Below are 16,778 nucleotides of genomic sequence, written 5' to 3'. Positions count from 1 at the left end.
AGTGAAATATATATATATATAGACATAGATATTTCACAACATAAATTATTATTTGTATCTTCTAGGTCATGGAGGGGGCTGGGGTTATTCTGCTCATTCAGTAGAAGCTATACGTTTTAGTGCTGACACTGATATTTTACTTGGTGGCCTTGGTCTGTTTGGAGGTAGAGGAGAATATACTGCTAAAATTAAGGTAAGCGGTTTGTTGACACTGTTGCCCTTTTTGTTTGAAGGTGTTGGTTTTGACTTAGTTTATGTTTTATATATATGTGTATATATATATATATATATATACACATATATATATATATATAATAAAAAAGGACTTGAGGAAACATTGCTAAAATGTTAAATGGGAGGAAATGAATGGAAAATGATTTTTAAATAATTTTAGGCTGAAAGAGACTAGTCCATCCCAGTCCTTTGTGTTGAACTTTGTAGTGATCTAGGAATAGACCAGGACATCCTTGATATGCCTCCTTTCTGTTAGCCACTTTAATGATGGGAGCACAGCTGTTTTGATGCAGGGACATTTTGATGTAGCTTAAAAGTATTTAGCATTTTTAATGCCAAATACTGTGTAAACAGACATGATTACCCTAAGACAGGGACCAGGGATGAAGTGAGAGATGGAATATGGGGTATGGATTTCACTGGGTAGACAAAATAAAAATAATCAAAAGTCCTCAGTTTTTTATAGTTGTTCATCTCAGAAAGGGTCTGCAGTTATTCCAAGCAAAGGGTGTGCTCATTCTTTAAAAATTTACTAATAGCTTGAATGTTCTGCGTCTCAAATTAATCTGATTTTGCCTTTAAAGTAAAAGAGAGGGGCGTCTCTGTGGCTCGGTCAGTTAAGTGTCTCTGTGACTCTTGGTTTTGGCTCAGGGCATGATCTCAGGGTCCTGAGATTGAGCCCCAAGTTGGGCTGTGCAGTGGGGATGGAGCCTACTTAAGATTCTCTCTCCCTATGCCCCAACCCCCCCACTCCCACTCATGCATGCAAGGGCATGCTCTCCCTCTCTCCAAAAAAAATTAAAACTAAAAAAAATTAAAAATAATTAAAAAATAAAGTAAGAGAAAACTCTATAGTTTGTGCCTTAATTTCAATTCTAATTAAATGCTATCTGTTTAGGAGATCTTTTCTTCTCTCAATAATATCTAAAAATTATATTAATATGTTAAAACTCCCTTACTATTGGAGCTCCTGGGTGGCTCAGTTGGATAACCATCTGCCTTTGGTTCAGGTCATGATCCCTGCGTCCTGGGATCGAGCCCCACGTCAGCTCTTTGCTGGATGAGGAGTATGCTTCTCCCTCTGCCCCTCCCCCTGCTCGTGCTCTCTCTCTCTCTCTCTCTGTCTCTCAATCTTGTGCATGCACTCTCCACTCTTTCTCTCTCTCAAGTGAATAACATCTTTAAAAAAAAAAAAAAAAAAACTCCCTTACTATGATGGCTTTTGAGTACACTTCCCATAGAGGCCCAACCAGAACTGACAAACTTTTAAAAATATTTGCTTAATTCTGACTATAATTGGAATACACACGCTAAAGAAATATAGCTAATATATAAATTAAGAAAGAAAAAATTTAAAATCCTTAGAGTTATATAGAGGATAGGGATGAAATAATAATTAAGGACACTTGTAGCATAGGTAGGTAGGTAGATAGAAAAGAAAGAAAGAAAGAAAAGAAAGAAAGAAAGAAAGAAAGAAAGAAAGAAAGAAAGAAAAAGAAAAAAGGGAAAATAAAACAGGTTTGGTTTTTAGCTTATTTCAGAGCAACTGCTTTCAAAGGGTTATTTGAAGATGTCTTGATTTTAAGCCAAGGTAAAGAATTAAACTCAATGATACAGTGCTAGTTGGCAATTTCTAGTAAGTTGATCAAGAAGATATATATATTTTTTTCTGTCCCTGAAAGGTTTTTTGTTTTGTTTTGAGAATATTGAACACCATAGTGGCCCTTATCTCCAGTAGTTGTGGTAAAGAAGTATGTAGGCCTTCCAATAATGATGTTTTTATATTAAGTGTGATTTCGTTTTTCCAAGTCTCAAATCCTCTCTTACTTTTCCCATTCCCTGGAAGTGAACTTGCCTTTGAAATTCTATTATTAATGAGTAGACTAAGGTTTTCCAACAGAAGTCTTTTTTTTTTTCTCCATTCACTTCTTTAAGGTACACTTTTTTTTTTTTCTAGCAGTGAATCTCTTTATTTTTTTGTTTTGTTTTCATATCTCTGGTTGTTTCTTCTCTTTTGTAGGTTTGTCCTCTTCTAGTGGCCACACTAGATGTTGGAGTTCTTCTAGGCCCACGCCTAGCCCCTGTTTCTTCACTCTATATTGTCTCCTAAACATCCTCTTCTAAGCCTGAAGTTTAAATAGCCGTCAGCATACCATAATGCCCAAATTTAGATCTCCAGCTCAGACTTCTTCTTTGACCCATTTTCATGTAAGTGCTTTAAAGGCATGACAGTTGTTGGTCTTTATATTGCAACTGAATTCATGCTCTTTCCCCAGAATGTGGCTCTCTTCCACTGGTTTGTCTCTTGAATAGTACCAGCCACCATACACTTGTTACCCTAAGTCAGAAACCTAGACGTTTTTCTTGATGGGTCTTCTTTTATCTCTTTCCTCCTGCTAGAAGACTCTTCCACTACTAACTACTCTGGGCAACGGGTACTTGTGTACTAGGTGACTAGCCACCTAGCTGGACTCTGTACATAATTCTTAACTTTCTGTACTTTCTATTTCCATTCTCTCTCTTCCCATTCCTTCTTAAACCTACTCTCTTCAGGCTTCTGCCCCCCCCCCCCCCCGCCACGCTACCAAAACAGCTCTTGTCAAGGATGTGAGTGATTTCTGATTGCTGAAGCCAGTGGTCAAGTCTCAGTCCTCATCTTCCTTAACCAGTCGACTTAATTTAATCCTATCAACCCCTTCTTTTATTTACTGTCTTCACTTGGCTCCCACGATACCACGCTTGGTTTTCCTCCTGTCTCACTGACTGCTCTTCTAAGTCTCAGACCGGTTACTCGTCATCTTCCAGACCTCTACCTGTTGGAGTGCCGGAACTCAGTCTTGGACACTTTTTAAATCTACTCATCCCCATAGTGATCCAGCCTTATGGCTTTAAGTATTTTTTCTCTTATTACTAAACCTCCAAAGTCATATATACCGCTGCCTGTTTCACTTCTCCACTTGGATAGCTAATAGGCATTTCGGATATAACATATTCAACACTAGGCTTCTGGTGATCTCTCTGAACCTGCTGTTCTCCTATTTTCCTCATCCCAGCTCACTGACTTAGAATAGAATTAGCTTTATTCTTCCCACTGCTTCCACCAAAAATCTTGAAGTCATCATTGCCTTCCCTTTGTCACACCCCACATCCCCTTCAGCAGCAAACACTATTGGCTACACTTGGAAAAGAAATCCAGGATCTAACCACTTCTAAAAACTGTCCCCAGTACCAAGTCAGTCTAAACCATAGCCATTCTCACCTGGATTATTATAGTAGCCTCCCAACTTGTATCCTGCTTCTGTCCTTGTTCCCTTTTGTCTATTCCCAATACAGCAGAGAGATTTTCTTAAAATGTACACCAGAGTCTGCCACTCCTCTCTGTTCAGATTCCTGTAGTGTCTTCTTACCTTAGATTAAAAGCCACAGGCCTTAGAAGGGCCCACAAAGCACCATAGAACTGAGCGCCATTATCATTCTGACCTTACATTATACTAGCTGCCACACTGGCCTGCTCTTTTTCCTCAGACAACCCAGGCATAGTTAAACTTCAGGAGCTTTGCATTGGCTACATCCTCTGACTACAACTCTTTACTTCAAAACCTGTGTGATTACTTCCTCATTATCTTCAGGTCTTGACTCTCTGGTGAGCCTATTTAAAACTAAATCCTTTCCCTTACCCACAAACTTACTTACAGTAGCCCCCATTTTTTTGTTTGCATTGTTCACACCTATATGCCAAGTGTCTAGAATTGTGCCTGGCACACAGTATGTGTTGAGAAATATTTGTTGAACATAAGGAGGGGAGCCAGGTTAGGGGAAATCATTAAGGACCTGTATTTCATGCTACAAAGAAGGAAACGAGAAATCCTTGAAGAATTTTAGGTTACAGAGTATTTTAATCAGATATTCATATTAAAAAGAGTACTAGGCGTCATTAAACAAAAGCAAAACCTCTCAGCTTTGTGGAGTAGGGGCCAGAGCAAAGAGAGAATGGAGATAAGAAGACCGATGAGTTCTGCTAGTAACAGTGAGCATGCTAGAACTGACAAGCTTTGGTGCCAGCAGTAGAACAGATATAGTGATGGCAGAAAGATACAAAAAAAAGGATTATTCCAGGTTTTTAATCTGAGTGAGTAGGTGCGTGATAGTGCCATTAATCAGAACAGGGAAAGCGGGAGAGGGGAGTGAGTCCCTTCAGAGCTAGTGAGATCCAGCTGGTGGCGGGTGGTGGGTGGTGGCGGGGGAGCGGGGGCAGGATGCAGTCACTGTTGAGAACAATATCAGAGCTGGAGACAGATTTTCAGATCATTAGCATATAATTGAAAAAAATGAGACATCTAGCGTAGTAATTGTCTGGTAAGTTTTAATGCTCCATTCTCTTCAGTGTTTTAACTGCCTTTATGTAGTTCACCTGCTATAATTCTCCAGAGAAATAAGGGGTTTTTATATGTATTGGTCCATTTTTAAAGAAAAAAGTTCTCTTTCTGATAATTCTCCTTAATTTTCACTTAATTTCCTCACTTTTCCTCTTTGATATCTTCTGTCTTATCCTTTCTCAGACTGTCTAGTCCTCCCCTTGTTTTATAACTATTTTCTTTTATACTCTTCATCTCTCCTTTCCCCATGCCGTATTACCTTGACCTACTTTTTTTGTTACCTGTGTTTTTAAGGATCCTTATCTTCTGTTAATTCCTTTGTCTCTCCATAGCTAACACTTTTGTAGCCTTTCTTTCTGGGTATTTTTTAAGTGTTCCGTAAGTATTACTTCATGTAATTCTCACAATTTCTGTGAAGTAGGCACTGTTAGTATCCATCTTCCTTTTATGGATGAGGAAACTGGATCCCAGATCTCACAAGTTGTAAGTGTTGAAGCAAAATTCTTCCTCATTTGAAAGCTCACTTAGATAAAATGCATTGGTTGAGTTCTCTCACCTCCTTCACATGTTTGAATTTGGTATACAGAACAGCTTGGAGCATTTGCTATAAATAGATAAATATATAAATAAGGAAAGCGGAGATTAATGTAGACTGTAAGTTTCTTAATTTAAATGTATAGGTTTGTGTATTTAACATTAAAAAAGCAGGCATTCTGATTTTAACATTCTGCAGTGTCCAGCACATTATTGGAAACACACAAAATTATAAATGTATTATTCAGCAGGTTTGTATGACTAAGCGATTGGACATGATGTGTTTTTTCCCTTTCCCCAGCTGTTCGAGTTGGGTCCTGATGGAGGAGATCATGAAACTGATGGAGACCTTCTTGCAGAGACTGACGTGTTGGCTTATGACTGTGCTGCCAGGTAAAGATTTCCTTATCACTTGGCATCATCCTCACATGCTTAATGTGAAAAATTCGTTGTAAGTTAAGATACGTAGGAAAGCTTTTTTAAATAATCTGTGATCAGATGCTTGAATTAAGTTGTATATTAGGTAAGTGTTGCATTTAATAGGGCTGCACTAAAACTAATAGTATTTTCCATATTTGTATTTTATAAGATAAATTGTTTCTCCATCGAAGATAAGATGAAAATATACGTATATTTTGCACACTTTTGTTTTCATGCATCACTTAGAGAGCATCTACTGTGCTGACTTTCTAGTGATGTCATACAGTTATTTACTGCCTGTAGCAGTATGTCTACAGTATCAAATAGTCATAGAGGGCCACAATTCAGATCACTTGTGTGCCGTGACGCTATGCCTGTAGTATGTGTTTGGTTATAACGCACTTGGGGAGGTGGCCAGCTTTTACTGAGAACTGTTAGAATAATAGGTTTCCTGTTACCAGAACCTGGATGTTTATTTAAAGCTTCATTAAAAGTATGAAGAAAATTAGCTTTTATCAGTCCTTTCTGTGTAATCCCAAGAATTATCTCCAACACTGTTAATGACAAGTTAGTGATTTGAATCAGAGGATATAATGAGGAGAAAAAAAATAAATTGAACCTCATAATAGTAATAATATACTGTACTTCCCAGTAATAACTATGTTAAAATCTTGTGTGTTATACATAAGCTTTTTGCTAGTGAAAATATGTGTTTACTAAAAATGGTAGTAAAGCATTAAGTTTGCTCTTAACAGATAAATACTTTTGAGAACAAAATAGTAAACCCAAAGAAAATTTTTACTATTTTTCACTATATGCATTCACCAGTATCAGGAGATATTTTTTTAGTCTTTTTTTGTGTGATATACAAATAAAGATTAGGAAAATTTTAGGAAATTAGTCGATTAATTTTTAACAAAGCATTAAGATGCCATTGTCATTTCATATTTATTTTTGAGCATATGATAATGAGTCAAAAATACACTGCTTCACATATAGAGAATCATCTAGATTTTATTCATTTCCCTACCAACAAAGCCCAGGTTCCTAAGGCTAGCATTAAAGGACTTCAATAATCTTTTACAGCATGTTTTTTAACTTTCTACCTACTGTGCTTTTTTATCTGTCTTAATGTTTTAACCTAACTGGACCCCTTTTCATTTTCAAGCCCTATTTTGTACTTTCATACCTCTACAGTATGTGAATTCGTTCCCTTCCTCAAATACCCTTAATTCTTTTCTCTATCCCAGCTATAACCACTATACTCTATTACCTAGAACCTTATAACTTGTGTATATCTTTATCATATCTCCTTATTAATATACATTGTAGTTTTCTCCTTCAATTTTAGTAAATTTTTTTGTGTGGTTACTGTGTGACAGGCACAGATCCAAATACTTTATCTGAATTTCCTCGATCCTCAGAACAATGCTGTCATCTAGACATCATCTTCATCCCTATTTTCAGATGAAGGAACTGAGTCACAGAGAGGGTGTAATAGCTTGCCCAGAATCACACAACTAGCAAATCATGAAGCTGAGCCTTGAACTCAGGCTGACTCCAGAACCATTTTCTTAATATGCTTCCTCTCACAATATTTGAAAACTAAAATTCAGGGTTTCATTTTCCAACTAAACTGCATGTTTTTTTTAACAATTAAAAAATGTTTGTGTTATTTTAACATGAGAGCTTTATAACATTTAAGCAATTTTTAGAATTCAAGGTGAGGAGTGCCATCACTGTGACACAAATGACTATTATTTGTATGTTCCTGTCAGATTTTTAAAATTTTTTTCAGACTTTTAATAGAAGGTTTTTAATGATGTTCAACAAGAATCTTAACACAATGAATTTCACGTTTTGTTGATAAAAGATTTAAAACAAATAAATATATGTAACAGGGAAGTGCAAAGGTATTGTGCTAGCATTAAAATTTTTTTCAGACTTTTAATAGAAGGTTTTTAATGATGTTCAACAAGAATCTTAACACAATGAATTTCACGTTTTGTTGATAAAGGATTTAAAACAAATAAATATATGTAACAGGGAAGTGCAAAGGCATTGTCTTTGACTCACTAATTTTTGTCTCAGAGAAAAATATGCAATGATGTTTGATGAACCAGTTCTCTTGCAAGCTGGCTGGTGGTATGTAGCATGGGCCCGGGTGTCCGGACCTAGCAGTGACTGTGGATCTCATGGACAAGCTTCTATTACCACAGATGATGGGTAAGCAAAATGTTTAAGTGTTACTTAAGGAATTCTCATTTTTGTTAGCGGAATATTGTTTTAGCAGCTCAGAGGTCTTCCAGGAGGATAAAAATGTCAGTGAGACTGCCAAACATTAAATTTATGCAGTCTCATGCCAGATTAAGGTCTAGTCAGAACAGGGAGAGAATAGGACTGCTACACTTTGCTCTTGTCATTTGTCATTTGTATGTATTTCTGGGTGTTATATCATTTAAGAACTTATTACCAATTAGAAATTATATATAGTGACAGGAAAAGTGAGGCATTTGGAAACCATAAAAATGAAATAAATACTTGCTATAAAATTTGACAGTGCTTATAAAAACAGTTTGTAAATTTCAGAGTTTTAGCAATATGAGATAGTACAGTTTTAATAAGATGTAGGGGGAGATTTACTGTTTAAATTTTATATATAGAGTGCTTTTTAGTTTATACAACACTTTCATATCTATATTCTCATTTGATGCCCTCAGCAGTTAATTTTGTGGAGCTGTTATTAGCTCTTTTCCACTTGGGAATAGAGAGACAGGAGGTGAAGTGATTTGCTTTGCTGCACATCATATCAGTACTGTGTGGCAGGACCAAATCTGGACCTGGAATCTCTTGACTCTAACTCCAACCTTCTTTATTCTCTGTCCTCTGGATTCGTGTGTTTAAAAGGACTGTCATTTAGAAGAGAAATTAAATTTACTCCTTACTCTTCTTGAGCATAAACTATTTGAAATGAGTAGAAGTTATGTAGTAGTATTTTTTGAATAGTGTTGTTTAATTCGTAACAGAGATTACCAAAAACAGAACAGACTAATTAATGAGGAGAATTCTTTGTTCCTGAATGTTCAAGTAGAATGCCTTAGAAAAATTAAGTCTGCTGTAAAGTATCCCTTTTCAGGCTTACTCTAAGATTGTGTGCTAGCACTGGGGAGACTGCCTTGATCCTGGACTGTGTGATTCCATATGCAGTTCATTGAATTTTGGAATATCACAGCAGTTCGAAGCTAAAGCTTATCATGTGTACAGTTGAGCAGATTTTAAACTGTTTGTAAGTTGAAATATTTTGTTAAAAGCTTATTGTTCTGGGTCAAGTTGAGCTGGGGGGACTAGAAGTGGCAGGACAGCTGCTTACCCAGCAGTTCCTGATCAGGTTTAATTCCTTCATTTTATTCATTAAGCCATTCAGAGCTTGAACCAAAATAAAAACAACTCCTTTTTACCTGTGTTTTTCCTTAAAGAATGAATCTCTGTTCATTAACCTAAGATTTGAAAACACTATTGTCAAATTTATTATTTTCTTTCATGGATCTTAAATCATGTTGTGTTTTGGTATCATTGTTATTTTTTCTCTTCTTAGGGTGGTTTTCCAATTTAAGAGTTCAAAGAAATCGAATAATGGTACAGATGTTAATGCTGGTCAGATACCTCAATTATTATACAGGTATTTAGCATATTTGTAATTAATTAATATTTAGTCCTTTGTTATAATCATCTAGGGTACTATAAAATATAAGTGACATAATGAAAGAAATTATTTGAAGCATTCAGCAAGTTATAATATACCAGTAGAAATATAGCTCTTTTTAACAAAAACACAATATTTTGTATATTTTTAAACATCTACATTGAGCTTAATTTTAAACTTTACCTCATAACTCAGATTATCTGTATTATGCCATTAACAGTATTTTAATAACTTATTTTTTAATCTGGGTTTTCATACCCATTTCAAAATATTACAAAGTAATAAAAATGTGTCTTAGAGAAATGATATTGGGGTTTAGATGGGGACTTCAGATGTAGGCCTGATTGATTTGCTGCTGTCTTATGTTTCCTGTTTGTACTGTGATGGAATGAATAGAAAATCCCTTACTGCTGAGGGGTGCCTGGGTGGCACAGTCTAAAGTTAGGTGTCCGACTCTTGGTTTCAGCTCAGGTCGTGATCTCAGGGATGTGGGATCAAGCCCCACTTTGGGCTCTGTGCTGAGTAACTTGTAACTCTCTCCTTCTTCCCCTCCCCCTGACTCTCTCTCTTTTTTTTTCTCTCTCTCTCAAATAAATAAATCTTAAAAGAAAAAGAAAATCTCTTAACTGCTGAAAAATTTCCTCCTTTTATTTGAAATACCAAATAATAACTTGTCCATGTGATAATATTTATTATATTTATAACATTTTTTAGGAATTTTAATTACTTCATGTTATTTGAGACATTTATGGAAGCATATGCCTATGTATCTATTTCGAGTAGATTACTGCAATAATATTTAGAATGAAGAATTCAAATAGATATAAACCCTCACTAAAAAATGTCTTTCTTTGAGTAGTAAAAAAATCTAAAGAAATACCTCTAGAACAGTGACTATCTCTCATGTCTTGCTTCTCTAGTAATCACTTTAAGATTCTAGGTGGTATAAACCTCACTTTTCCCAAGTGGAGATTTTTGTTTGTTTTTATGCAATTTATTATAGTTAGTATTTGTAACATGTAGCATTATGAACATAGCAAGTTGCTCAGACTACTCCTGGGTACACTGGTGGAATAACTTCTTAATAATGTAGCACTTAATATTTAATAGTAGCATATTTTGCTATTACAAAAATGTATATTTTTAAAAGAAAAATGTCATTGGACTTTTCAACATAAATTTGTGTGTGTCTGCTACCTTCAGACTTCCAACCAGTGATGGCAGTGCCTCAAAAGGCAAACAGCAAACCAGCGAACCTGTGCACATTTTAAAGAGATCTTTTGCAAGAACTGTCTCAGTGGTAAGCCATTTTTTAAAGTTTCAGGTTTTTTGTCCAATGTTCCGTTTCATTTTGGTGTTTAGCATTTAGCCACTCTTCTAAGAGTTTATCTCAGTGTTATGAACTCAGATTTGGTTTTTCCTGGGCCAATGAGTATGCCGTTTAAATAATGGAAAAATAGAGATGTTGGCTGACTTTAACATGAACTGATATAATTGGTGGGTTTTCTTGTTAATCATGTATGAAGACATATGCTGAAGGAGTTAAAAAGTGGAAGAAAAAGTTAAGGCTGATATTGACAAAAAGTGCCAGCCTAATGCTTGAGGAGCTAAATAGAAGAGTTGTGTATCTAACTAAGGATTCTGTTGAACTACCTGCCCATCCACATTCTACATTTAAAGACATGCTACATTACTGGGGTTGCCCGTGTAGAATGGAAAGCCAACATGATGTAATTGAAAGATCATGGGTATGTCTGCCCAGGAAGTCTGAGTTCTTGTTCTTTCATTTATTAGTTGAGCATTCTTATGCCAGTTATCTAAATAAACTGTGTGATAGCATCATTATGAATTTCTAATGAGACAAGGGATACAAAAATGCTTTTTAAATTGTAAGGTACTATATGAGTGTGATTTATTAATATAGTTGGTAGTTTTTCATGTGCGTGAACTGTGTAGGATGAATGCTTTTTTGTCCTCTTTTTTAATTAGCTTTTTAAATCATAGGATTAATACACATTCCTGGTTGGGAAGAAGGTGGAGTGAGGATAAAACTATATTAAAATTATACTAAAGTTCTTTTCCCCATCACTCTATTACTGTTTACTTTTTGATGTATATCCTTCCAGACCATTTTTTATACATACAGAAACTTGTTAGTCTATGTATACAGTATGCTATACAACTTCCTTGTTTGTTTGTAAAGATAAAGTTTTACATCTTCCTTTTTAAAATTTTCGTAGTATTAAGGACATAATCCATGTTAGTATATTTGGCTCTGTGTTAATCTTTTTCTTGTATTTGCACAGCATCCCATAGAATAGTTGTACTCTTAATTTATTCAACCCTTAATAGTCAAAGGACTATTTGTTTCTTGTTTTTTACTGTTATGTCCTTCCATATGCATCTTTGATTACTTATGTACTTAAGTGAATATTTGTACTGGAAGTGTGCTGATTTAAATTTTGATATATCATGCCAAATGACCTTCCAAAAGATCTATGGTAGTTTATAGAGATAGTTCTTGCAATAAAAGATTACAAGAACTTTGGCCTCTTGGTATCTTGGCATCCTTTTAGTATTAAGATCAGTTTGATATCTTTTGATCCAAATAAGTCTCTTGACTTTGTATGTCTTTTTCAGTGATCCCTTTTTCTGGGCTTAATAATTTTTTGATATTTATGTCTAAGTGGTTTTGTGGTCATTAGGTAATTGTTATCTTTATGTAAGAAATGTATTCAACTATTTCTTTGAAAAGCTAAACTATCAACTCTTATTTTTGGTATTACTATACCAGAGGACTGGAATTTGGTGGGGATGAGGGAGTAAGTGCTTTGCTTTGAGATGATCTAGTATTTGTCATCATGTAAGTATGGTAAGGCATGCAGTACAACTAGAGCTGAAAGGGATGCTTACTACCCTAAACTTTAGCCTGTTGTAGAATTTAAAAATCTAGTTAATTTTTATCTTCTATTAACTTGCTTATCAAGGGTTGGATGTAGTTTGTAGGGTAAAATTTAATATGGAGACATAAAATAAGTTGATACTATCACCAATACCCAATACTAAATAAAATATTAGAAAATTATTAAAGTGTTTTAAATACCTTTGGCTTATTTATATAATACTACAGGAACAGCGTACAGTTTAATTTTGCTTTCAAGTAATTGTGTATTTGTAAATGTTTTTAATTTTTTCCCTTACTTGTAAACTAGATAGGTTGGTAGCAGGGAAACAAAAATGTATTTTTAAATAGGCAAATATGGGAGTGCCTGAGTGGCTCAGTCGCTTAAGCCTCCGGCTCTTGGTTTTGGCTCAGGTCATAATGTCATAGCCACGTGGTGAGATCTAGCCCCAAGTCGGGCTCCATGATCAGTGCAGAGTCTGCTTGGGATTCTCTCCCTCTGCCCATCCCCTCACTGGCTCGTATGCTCTCTTTCTCTGTCTCAAATAAATAAATCATTTAAAAAATAAATAGGCAAATATTGAAGAATACTGTTATTATACATGCCTAACTACTTTACTTTTTTTGTCAAGCTTCAAAGATGTTCCTAATGGTAATTTGATAAATGAACTAATAAAATATCCATTATTTGGGCTAATCAAAACTAAGTAAAGAAGTTCAAATAAAGTTTTGAAGTTCAGTGTCATCTTTCCATTTGATTCAACCTATGGTATCATTTGAACTAATTGTTATCTGTTTTTTGATATTCTGGATTAGGAATGTTTTGAGTCATTGTTGAGTATTCTTCACTGGAGCTGGACCACCTTAGTTTTAGGAGTTGAAGAACTTAGAGGATTAAAAGGATTCCAGTTCACAGCTACACTTCTAGATCTAGAGAGACTGCGCTTTGTGGGTACCTGTTGTCTCAGGTTATTGCGTGTCTATACCTGTGAAATTTACCCGGTATCAGGTATGAAGCATGTTTTTAAATTACTTTATGGAGGAAATACTGGGCACATTGGGAAGGTCTGTATAGGGATAGCCAAGAGTTTAAGATCCCCAGTTGCCTTTAATCTTCTCCTAAAATGAGGGGAGAAAGTCATCCTTATGTATTTACTTACCAAGAATAAAACAGATTACATGGTATGTTGATAACAAAAAGTCATGTTAAGCTAAAAAATACTCTAATAAAGTATTATTTTAAACAGATTCGGTCAAATAGAAAGTTTTCGAACTACTCATTTGGACTTGAATGCTGAAACCAATGTTTTGTCTGCCCCCCCCCCCACTTAGATTTTTAAAAGAAAGAATCTTGGACCACATTTAATCTCTATATTGTTTCATTTCTAAGTTCTGAGTACTTGTAATCTTTAGCTGTATAGGAAATTACTTGAATTATATTGAATATCTCCATGCATATTTATTATTCTGTTTAATTAGCAGTCTGCTTTGTTCCCTCAAAGCTACAGGAAAAGCGGTTGTGGAAGAAACTAGCAAATTAGCAGAATGTATTGGAAAAACCAGAACTTTGTTAAGAAAAATTTTATCAGAAGGAGTTGATCACTGTATGGTGAAGTTGGATAATGATCCTCAAGGATATCTCAGTCAACCCTTGAGTCTCCTGGAAGCTGTCCTTCAGGAGTGTCATAATACCTTTACTGCCTGTTTTCATTCTTTCTACCCAACTCCTGCCTTACAGTGGGCTTGCCTTTGTGATCTGCTGAATTGTTTGGATCAGGTAATTTAAGTTTGTAAAATGTTAGTTGAAAATACAATATATTACTTAATACTCTTCAAGAACATAAAGTGCTGTTACCTCATTCTTTCTAACTTTAATAAAAGGTAAATTAGGACATTGGTTTAGTATGTGTGACTTAAATAATCCAAGCTGAAGGATAGTTTCTTTCTGTTTGCTTTATCATTTTTAGTTATAAAATCGGCAGGTACATTGTGCAGCTGCTCATTTGCTCTTTGAATCTGTGAGTGAGTGTGCGCATGTAGGAGAGCAAGAACAATCATGAGTGTGTGTAAGAGCAAGGATAGCGCTAGAAGGGCAGTTTCTGCTGCCCCCATATCTGCAGAACAGTCAGGAGAGAGAGCTGTGAGTGAACTTGCTGGCTAATAACAGCACTCGTTCATGAGGAAACTGCAAGCCTCATAAATGTGTGTGCTCCAAATCACAGTTTCAAAATACTTGAGGCAAAAACTGATAGAATTAAAGGGAGAAAAAGACAAATTGACAGCAATACTTGGAGACTTCATGGCTCCTCTTTCAGTAATTAATAAACAAATAGACCAAAAAATCCGTAGAGAAATAGCAGATCTGAACAACACTCTCAACCATGTTGGCTTTATTGACATTTATAAAACAAAATGCAAGTGCAGAATACATGTGATTTTCATGTATACACATCATCTTCACAAAGATAGATCATATGCTAGGCCATAAAACAAACCTTAGTAAATTTCAAAAGATTAAAGTTAAAGAGTTTCAGACCACAATAGAACTAAATAAACCAACAGCAAAATATATTGAGAAAGGCATTAAATATGTGGAAAATGGACAACACTTCTAAGTAACCAGTGAATCAAAGTAGAAATCCAAAGGGAATTAGAAACTATTTCATACTAAAAGAGATAAAAGTATAACATCAAAATTTGTGACATGTAGCTAAAGCATTGCTTGGAAAGAAGTTTATTTATACTTTTAAATGATAATACTAGCAAAGAAGAAAGGTTTAAAATCAGCGATCTAAGTTTCTACCTAAAGAAGTCAGAAATAGCAAACCAAAGTAAGAAGAAAGTGATAAAGATGAAGGAAATAATAAAGATAAGAGCAGAAGCCAGAAAAGTAAAAATAGAGAAAACTGACAAAGTTGAAAGTTGGTTCTTTGAAATTAAAACCAAATTAATAAACTCCTAGCAAGCTGACTGAGAGACAAGAGATAAAGAAAAAACACAAAATACCATGATCAGGAATGAAACAGGGAATATCACTGTAGACCCAACAGACTGATAAGGGAATATTATGAACAACTTTATATTAGTGACTTTAGATAAAGCAGACAAATATCTTGAAAAATACAACTTAACCAAAACTGGTACTTTAAGAAATAGAAAAATCTGAACTACCTTATATCCATTAAAAAATTGAATTTATTATCAAAAACTTCCCCACTAAGAAAACTCCAGACCCAGATAATTGTCATTGGTGAATTCTATTAAACTTACCAGAAAGAAATGATATCAATCTTTTACAAATTTTTTCAGAAAACATAGGAGACAACATTTCCCAGCTAATTTAGTCAAGTTAGCCTTATTCTGATACCAAAACCTAAGATATTAAAAGAAAAAATTAGTACAAACGTTACTCAAACATAGATACAAAAGCTCTTAACAATATTATCAAATCAAATCCAACAATATAAAGAATATCTCACACCCAGTAGAGCTTTTCTTAGAAATGCAAGGTTAGTTTAACTTTCAAAAATCAGTGTCATTCACCATATTAACTGAATAAATGGAAAATTTTATAATCCTCTCAATAGATAATGAAAAAGGATTTGGCAAAATTAGCACTTATTCAGTGATGAAAACTTCTCATCAGACTAGGATTTAAGGAAACTTCTTCGATCTAGGATTGTAAAGGATAAGGAATATCTACAGAAGAATTTACAGTTAATATCATACTTAATGGTAAAATATTGAATACCCCCCTAAGTTCAGGAACAAGGCACAAGGTGACTATTCTGACCACTTCTTTTTAACATTGTAGTGGAAGTTCTAGCACCTTCTACTCCCCTAAATTCACTGTCCCCACCAGGGTATCCTGGCCTATTTGAAAGATATTCCAGTGATGACATCTGGGTAGGCAGCGTTGTTTTTATTTGATTATTTACTATTTTTTAAGCTATTTCCATACTGAGTTTATTCTTGGTATTAAACGTGTTTCATTGTGGCAAGAACACTTAACATGAGAGCTACCTCTTAACATGTTTTGAGCATGTAATATGATATTGTTAACTACAGGTACAGTGTTGTACAGGAGTTCACCAGCTCTTACTCATCTTTCATAACTGAAACTTTATACCCGCTTAACACCAACTCCCCATTTCCCCCTCCTCCCAACAATTCTCTGCTTCTGTGAGTTTGACTGTTTTAGATACTTCATACAAGTGGGATCGTGCAGTATTTTGTCTGTCTGTGACTGGCTTATTTCACTCATTATAGTGTCCTCCAGGTTCATCCATGTTCTGTTGCAGAGTAGTGCATTTTCCCAGTTTCCTGGGACAAGATTATTGCCTGAATTAGTGTACAACTTTCTCGACATGTGCAGTCTCATATGGTTGTTTTCTTTGCCACTGAACAGGTTACAGGCAGAATAACTTTAACAAATGTTGGTTTAACAGATATGTTACTTAAGTAAAGTGTACACAGTTTTTTGTGAATTAGGATATCCTGTCTTGATAAGTTTTTATATTTTGTTAAAAAATCTGGGGTGCCTGGGTGGCTCAGTCAGTTAAGCATCTGCCTTCAGCTCAGGTCATGATCTCAGGATCTTGGGCTTCCT

The 16,778-nt window shown here is 35.0% G+C and overlaps 1 protein-coding gene across 3 annotated transcripts in view; it reads left to right on the top strand.

Moving 5' to 3' along the window:
- MYCBP2 (MYC binding protein 2) overlaps positions 1-16,778 on the top strand; it is a 252,568-nt gene that overhangs the window by 108,111 nt on the left and 127,679 nt on the right. For all 3 annotated transcript variants that reach the window (XM_040623680.1, XM_040623687.1, XM_040623672.1), the window contains exons 26-32: positions 66-193; positions 5,446-5,537; positions 7,656-7,790; positions 9,160-9,243; positions 10,471-10,567; positions 12,986-13,178; positions 13,672-13,946. In XM_040623680.1, the coding sequence (XP_040479614.1) occupies positions 66-193; positions 5,446-5,537; positions 7,656-7,790; positions 9,160-9,243; positions 10,471-10,567; positions 12,986-13,178; positions 13,672-13,946 (1,004 nt within the window). The remainder of the gene's footprint in view (positions 1-65; positions 194-5,445; positions 5,538-7,655; positions 7,791-9,159; positions 9,244-10,470; positions 10,568-12,985; positions 13,179-13,671; positions 13,947-16,778) is intronic.

The sequence above is a fragment of the Ursus maritimus genome, unplaced genomic scaffold, assembly GCF_017311325.1.
Source record: "Ursus maritimus isolate PB19 unplaced genomic scaffold, ASM1731132v1 scaffold_10, whole genome shotgun sequence".
NCBI classification, from domain to species: Eukaryota; Metazoa; Chordata; class Mammalia; order Carnivora; family Ursidae; genus Ursus; species Ursus maritimus.
Note: the sequence above shows the minus strand (reverse complement) of the source record. Positions and strands in the feature narration are given on the sequence as shown.